The sequence below is a fragment of the Propithecus coquereli genome, unplaced genomic scaffold (genome assembly GCF_000956105.1).
Source record: "Propithecus coquereli isolate 6110/MARCELLA unplaced genomic scaffold, Pcoq_1.0 Scaffold18, whole genome shotgun sequence".
NCBI classification, from domain to species: Eukaryota; Metazoa; Chordata; class Mammalia; order Primates; family Indriidae; genus Propithecus; species Propithecus coquereli.
In genome coordinates, this window is record NW_012142745.1 from 249,339 (window position 1) to 257,378 (window position 8,040).

An 8,040-nucleotide genomic window follows, 5' to 3' on the forward strand; every position below is an offset into this window, starting at 1 on the left:
GAGAGGCATTAGGTCCAGGGAAGAAAGCTACCAGGCCACCAGCAGCGTAAGTTCCAGCTCTTTTCTTGCGGTGAGCTGCTACCTTGCCACATGAAAGCCATTCAGGAGCCGCAGTGCTATAGAACAGTAAGGCAGGGAAGCCTGAGGCAGCTGGAGCGTGGCGAGACTCAGACAGGGTGGCCGGAGGTACAGGGGCTGTGAGATCACAGCAAAAATGAGAGGAGTCCGTGTGGCAATCCACTTCCTTTGGGCCTCAGTTTCCTCATCTGTGAAATGTAAAGACTGGCTAGAAAACCCCAGAGGTCCCTTCCCAATATAAACTCTAGGAGTCCATAAAATGACTACGCATCCAAGAGCTGACCTGGGAATTAATTATTCAAAGTCATCAAAAGCATCCTGCACCCTAAGGAGCTCCACCCCTGAATTGAGTAATCTAATCCACCACTCACTTCCTCCACCGTGCTCTCACCACCACTCCCTTTCATTGGTCACAGCTGCCCTCCTGGAGGTGTCCCACAGGTGAAAAACCCAGCATCTTGGTAAGTCTTGGAACACCCACCCTTCCCACCACCTAGTATGTGTCTGTTGTCTGTTCCCCTGGGCACCCAGCCTGCACTTATCCCAGGCAGCTGTCCCCACCCTTGGTGGGCCCCTCACCCCTCGTCCCTTCATTCTCTTGCTTTAGGCCTCCCTGTCCCCAAAGGGAGACCCTCTGCCCCTCCTCCCCACAGCCCTCTGCAACAACCACTCCGGACAGCTTGCTGCCCACCCGCTTCCCTTGGCCCCAGACTCAGCCAGCCCCTGAGACTCAGCCAGCCCTCCTTGCTTGGGCTGGGATCGGGTCTGAGGAGGAGCCACACACTGTTGACTCCCCACTCCCTACACTAAACGCAAATATTTGGGGATTGTATGTATAAAGAGAAGGAATACTGGAATTGTATTAAAATGACTGAATTTTTTATTGTTGTTAAAAAGATTGCCTTAAATATTTGGGATCTTGTAAATGCCCCTCTCTTTATAGTATTTTAAATGTGATAAGATAGATTCATCCCACCCATGGAGTTTCTGAGCTACCACGAGTCACTCAGGGGCTGGCATTTTTCCCGTGTCAAGGAAGCTCCCACTTTGTCTCATGACTGACTACATGGCTGAGTGGGCAATAGGAGCCAGTTCAACGGTGATTGGTTTATCATTCCGGCAAGAGCTATTTCTTTCATCCTGGGCCTCAGACAGCTAAAGAAAATGCACGGAGCATCGAACATGAGTGCACTATATACAGGCTGACTTGGTATCTCAAAAACTCAGCTTACAATTATATTTAATATATGAGACGTGGTTTGTTTGGTTTTTTTTTAAGAAGCAGGGCTATAGACTTAAAATAATACAAGTGGAGCCCTTTACACCAAGTTGGAATCCTGGCTGCACCAATTATTGGCCCTGTAATCACAGGCTGGTTGCTAAACAGAGCTAATCATGTCTATCGGCAATGAGCAAAGGAGATCATGTAGCTGTGAGGCACAGATGGAACTCAGATGTGTCATCTCCCTTCCCTTCTTAGTTTGTCCTCTCTATAGATTGATAAATTTAAAAACTGAGGCCAGGCACAGTGGCTCATGCCTGTAATCCTAGCACTCTGGGAGGCCAAGGAGGGAAGATCGCTTGAGCTCAGGAGTTCGAGACCAGCCTGAGCAAGAGCGAGACCCTATCTCTACTAAAAATAGAAAAACTTAGCCGGACATGGTGGCTACTCGGGAGGCTGAGGCAGGAGGATCGCTTGAGCCCAGGAGTTTGAGGTTGCTGTGAGCTAGACTGATGCCACGGCACTCACTCTAGCCCAGGCAACAGGGTGAGACTCTGTCTCAAGAAAAAAAAAAATGAACAAACACCAACAATGAACATCCCTACCCTTGCCCCAGGGACTGGGGATCATTGGTCTGTCCTGGTTCTCTTTTCTTTCTCTACCTTCTGTCCTGGCATGTGTATTCTCCCTCTGGAAACTCAGCTGCCCCCCGATGCCTGGGGGCATGAGCTCACCTGGACACCTCCAGCCCACCCCAGCACAGCCGAGCACGGGGTTATCCAGAATGAGGATTGTCCCATGAAACATGCTCTGCTGCGGCTGCCTGTGCTGATAAGGCAGTTTCTGCGGCGGCCCCCGCCCTGTCTTCTCACAGCCTGTGCTCACACATGCCAGGTTCTGCTCTCTACGGGCACAAGTTCTCTGCCCGCACCAGGCCCTGCATCTGCTCTCAAAGGTGGGTCTTCTCTCAGGTCATTGTTCCCTTAAGAGCATCGGCTCTCAGAGGTGACCCACCCTTGAGCTCATGACTTCACTGGACATAAATCCCGGGCCTCTGAACAAACTTGATCTTAAACTTAGGACTGCAGAGCCAGCGACTTCTTTCAGCTCTTACCAACCACACTGGCCAGGCCAGCTGTACTACCTGGCTCTCACACCCCCTCCCGGGCTCCTGGCCAGGCAGGGCCCCACCCTCATCACCACATCTCTCTAGCTTCACCAACTGATCGAATCTTCTCTACCTGTGTTCTTGGTATGGTGGGAGAGTAATTTATCTGGCCTCCATCACTCTGGGGAGAAAGTAGCACCTTCTCAGGAAGGTGAAGGCTAAGAATTCTATCACTCTTGGAGGAAAGGGGCATTATTTTCCCAGTTTCTCTTAATCCTTTTCAGCTTTGCTCTTTGCTGGATGTGATTGACATAACAGAGACTGCCTTCTGCTAAAGAGAAAACCTTCATTGGGCTTTTATTGTTGTTTTAATATTTGTATTTGCTTTGCAAGGCTGTGCATCCTTTGGTTAATCTTTTTTTTAATTATGACATAAGTCCCACACCACAGAAGTTATCCATTGAAAGTGTATAATTCAGTGGTTTTTAGTATATTGTACAACCGTAGCCACTAATTCCAGAACACTTTCATCAACTCAAAGGGAAACCCTGTGCTTATTAACCTTCCTCCCTCTCTCCAGCCCCTGGTAACCACTAACCTACTTTCTGTCTCTACCAATTCGCCTATTCTGGTCATTTCATATACATGGATGAAGACTCTTGTGTCCTCCTTTTTCACTTAGAATAACGTTTTCAAGGTCCATCTATGCGATATTGTGTATCAGTACCTCATTCTTTCTTATGGCTGAATAATATTCCATTCTATGTAAACACAGTCGTGTGTTGCTAAACAATGGGGATACATTCCAAGAAATGTGTCGAAATTAAGCAATTTTGTTGTTGTGCAAGCATCATAGAACATACTTAGAACGTAGATGTGTAGTACAGCCTACTGCACACCTAGGCTGTGTGGTACGGCCTATTGCTCCTAGGCTACAAACCTGTACAGTATGTTACTGTCCTGAATACTACAGGCGACTGTAACACAATGGTAAGTGTTCATGTATCTAAACGTATCTAATCATAGAAAAGGTAGAGCAGAACTACAGTATTATAATCTTATGAGACCACTGTCATATATTCAGTCTATCATTGACCAAAACCTCATTATGCTGCACATGACTGTACCTCAATTTTTTGATCTACTCATCAGTGGATAGACATTTGGGTTGTTTCTACTTTCTAAAAAGTGGGAATGGTCATCGTATTATGATGAATGCTGCTATGAACATTCATGTAAAAGTTTTTGCACGGACATACATTTTCATTCCTCTTGGGTAGATATTTAGGGTGGGAATTGCAGGATCATCTAGTACCTCTGTGTTTAAATGTTTTAAGCAATTGCCAAACTATTTTCCACAGCAGCTACACCATTTTACATTTCCACCAGCAACGTATTAGGGTTCCAATTTCTTCACATCTTCACCAACATTGTTCTCATCCATCGTGTTTTCAGTATGCACAGCTGGTGACTGTGAAGCGGTTCCTGGGACTGATTACTTCTGTTTCTGCTCTAACACTGGGGTCTACATGGCAATAGTATAGTCACACTTTGCTCTAAAGAAATGTAAGGGGATCCATTTTGTGGACAAATTCAGGAGCTGGTTTTACTTTAGTTTAATCTTTGAGACACTGGGATGATGTTTTCTAGTGGCTGTAGCCAGCCCTCTACACCCAGGCATGTGCTGAACAGAATCTCTGCTGTCCCTGTAGCAACGACAGAGCCTGTGGACATAGACTAAGTCTGCGGGGACAGGGGAGTCGGGGTGGATGAAGGCAGGCACATGCAGGACAGGAGGGTCCCCAGCAGGACCGGAAAGCCACCAAACAAGGGTAGTGTGTGTCCTGTCTTCCCTGCTTCCTGCTGCCCCTCCCCTTGTTTGGGGAGCAGACTGGCTGTCTCTGCTCACCCCACATGGCAGAACATGGCTGCCCACAGCTGCCCAAATAATCTGTTACATTTCCACCCATTTGGAGAATCAGTCAGTCACTTGCGTATCATCTATAATACACTTTTTGGAAGTACACAAACACTCCCAGATCAGGCCTCCTTCTTCCCAGAAGAGAACCACTGGACCTTGTTAACTGACTAAAGATGCTTCTAGCTCGAGCCTTCAGAAACCTCATGCTGCTATCGCTCAAACCTTTCTGCAGAATACTTCCTTTAATAACTTTCAGAAAGTTGCACAAAAGGATTCATCCCTCATATTTATAGACAAATCGTGACCTTTCTCTATGGGGTACAAGTCAATTGGATTGCATGCTTAATCCACAGAGTAAGAACTAAATGGCATCTCACATTTCTGGGCATTAAATGTAGCCTCGACAGCCAAAGATGCTCACAACTGAAGGATGCAAGCAGGACCCAGTGTTCTGTAGGGATTATCTGAAGGGAACTTTCTACAAAGTCTTGCATGATGACCATGTCAAAGAAAATGCTAAGAATCTCTCTCTGATACAGAAGAGAACTATAGTATTGTCCTAAAGTTTACCTTTTATCACTAAACTTGTCTCATAACATTAGTGCCTCTACCACTTACACATTTGAAGTGAAAGTTACTTTCATGTGGTATACTAGCCAACACAAGTTATCCTATCCCAGTTTCTTGGGTGGACGGGAAAGATTCTGGGCAGGATTTATTGTGCAATCACTCTCATCTCTCTTCTCTAGGCCAGGATTTAAATTTGCCTCAACAATGGAAGATGATAACTGGAAGGACTTCAACTTTGACGATTTCTTCGATGGAGATTTTAGTAATTACAGTTACAGCACTGACCTGCCCTCTATTCTACCAGATTCTGCCCCATGCCGGCCAGAATCCCTGGAAATCAACAAGCATGCCGTGGTCGTCATCTATGCCCTGGTGTTCCTGCTCAGCCTGCTGGGAAACTCCCTGGTGATGCTGGTCATCTTGTACAGCCGCGTCAGCCGCTCCGTCACCGACGTCTACCTGCTGAACCTGGCCATGGCCGACCTGCTCTTCGCCCTGACCTTGCCCATCTGGGCCGCTTCCAGGGTGAATGGCTGGATTTTTGGCACAGCCCTGTGCAAGCTGGTGTCGCTCCTGAAGGAAGTCAACTTCTACAGTGGAATTCTCCTGCTGGCCTGCATCAGCATGGACCGCTACATGGCCATTGTCCATGCCACACGTGCTCTGACCCAGAAGCGCCACTTGGTCAAGTTCATATGTCTGGGCATGTGGGCCCTGTCCCTGTGTCTGTCTCTCCCCATCATAATATTCCGAAAGGCCTTCTACCCGCCCGCCTCCAGTCCAGTCTGCTATGAGGACATGGGCAACAGTACAGCCACGTGGCGGATGGTGCTTCGAATCCTGCCCCAGACCTTCGGCTTTGTCCTGCCGCTGCTGGTCATGCTGTTCTGCTACGGATTCACCCTGCGCACGCTACTTAAGGCCCACATGGGGCAGAAACACCGGGCCATGCGGGTCATCTTTGCTGTCGTCCTCATCTTCCTGCTCTGCTGGCTGCCCTACCACCTGGTCCTGCTCGCAGACACCCTCATGAGGACACAGGTGATCTCAGAGACCTGTGAGCGCCGCAAGGACATTGATCGGGCCCTGGAAGCCACCGAGATTCTGGGCTTCCTCCACAGCTGCCTCAACCCCGTCATCTATGCCTTCATTGGCCAAAAGTTTCGCCATGGACTCCTCAAGATCCTGGCCACTCGTGGTCTGATAAGCAAGGAGTTCTTGCCCAAGGACAGCAGGCCTTCCTTTGCTGGCTCTTCTTCAGGGAACACGTCCACTACCCTCTGACACTCCTGCCTCAGTGCAGCCCCTCGGGGTTCCTCCCTTCCCCCCAGCATCCCATTCCAAGCTCACGTCCACTGGCTCTTCATGGTGTGATTGTCACTGTGGCCCTCCATTGTGGCTGCAGGAAGGGGCAGAGGCCACGTCCTTACCAGGCGCCCACTGCGTGGTTTAGAAAACCTACCATGGTGCCCACCCCCCTGCCATCATCACTAGGCCAACGCTGGGGCTCTGTCCATCCTGCCACTGGCCGCAGCCTGCTGCTTTGCAAGAAGTGCAAATCAAAACCCCAGTGAGATGCCATGTCACACTCATTAGGATGGCTCTTATCAAAAGAAAAAAAAGCATGAAATCGCAAGTGTAGAGAAATGGAACCCTTGTCCATAGCTAGTAGGAATGTAAAATGATGCGGTCGCTCTGGGAAAGAGTACAGCAGCTTTCCTCAAAACGTTAACCGTAGAGTTACCACAGGATCCAGCAATTCCACTTCTAGGACTATACCCACAAGAATTTAAAGCAAGGACTGGAACAGATATTTGTATATGCATGTTCATAGCAGCATTATTCACAAGAGCCAAAAGGTGGAAATAACTCAAGGTGGTCATCAGTGAATGAATGGATAAACAAAATGTGCCATATACCTACAATGAAACATCATTCAAGAAAAATAAGAGGATATGAACGATATGCCTAGAAGGCTGAGGCAAAGGTTGAATTGCACTTATGGGAACTCTGTTATATTTATCCCTATCTCTTCCAATCTCTGTCTTTCCCTCTCTCTCTCTCAAAAGAGAATGAATCATTGATGCATGTTACGACGTGGATGAACCTTGAAAACATTATGCTAAGTGAAATAAACCAGACATAAATGGAAAAATATCTTATGATTCTGCTCATAAGAGGTACTTAAAATAGTCACATTCACAGAGACAGAAAGTGGAATAGTGTTTCCCAGGGGATGGAGTCAGGGGAAAGTGAGGAATTATTGTTTAAAGGGTACAGAGTTTATGTTTTGGATGATGAAAAAGTTCTGAATATGAAGAGTCGTGATAGTTATACAACGTAGTGAAAGTACTTAATGGCAGTAAACCATACCATTAAAAATCATTAACTTGGTAAAGTTTGTAATATAGATTTTTTATCTCAATTAAAAAAAAAATCTGGGCCTCAAAAGGGACTTTAACCACTGAACCAATGCAAAAACCATCTACCTATAATTTTATGTTAAGCGAGATCATTAAATACCTTTTTTTGTATAAACCACATTTAGTTGAGTGTTTATTTTACTATTAAATACTTCCAAACAAAAGCATCCAAACTGATATAGAGAGGTGGGACAAGACTGAGCAGAGGGCCTGGGTGAGGGGCGTTACAGGAAGCAGCCCCTCTGCTATGTGTTGTGTCCATAGAAAAGGATTGGAACTGCGGTGGGGCCCAGCCTGCCCAGCCCCATCCCCAGCCCACACCTCCTGCTGTGGACCAGGTGTCATGGAAAGAGATGTGTTCTGGGATCATCTAGGGTGTGTCATGTCTGTGGGTGAAACAGTCGTCAGGAGTGTCTAGGATGGGATGTAGAAGGCGCAGAGGGTTCAGGGAATCCACCCAATCAGCCTGATCAGGGAGCAAGAGGACAGAGAGCTCTCCTGAGCTCAACCAGCAGCTCACACCATAGTCTCCCTCCCTCTCTCCTCCCCACCCAAACACACCCTCCCCCTCCAGTCAGGGTTGGATGAGAGGACCCAAGTGCAGGTGGGAACATGGTTTATAACCTGTCACTCTGAGAAAACACAGGATTAGAATTATCCCTGCAACATTTATTGCCTGCCAACTGTTCCGGGGGCTGGGATGTAGCAACCACCGCAA

General features: G+C 47.5%; 1 protein-coding gene across 1 annotated transcript; it reads left to right on the forward strand.

Annotated features, from left to right (window-relative positions):
* The first annotated feature begins 497 nt into the window (after positions 1-497).
* On the forward strand, positions 498-6,471 carry CXCR2 (chemokine (C-X-C motif) receptor 2). Its single transcript, XM_012642494.1, has 2 exons — positions 498-539; positions 5,079-6,471. Exon 2 carries the CDS (start codon positions 5,104-5,106, stop codon positions 6,181-6,183), a length of 1,080 nt encoding a protein of 359 aa, XP_012497948.1. The 5' UTR covers positions 498-539; positions 5,079-5,103; the 3' UTR covers positions 6,184-6,471.
* Positions 6,472-8,040: the final 1,569 nt, after the last annotated feature.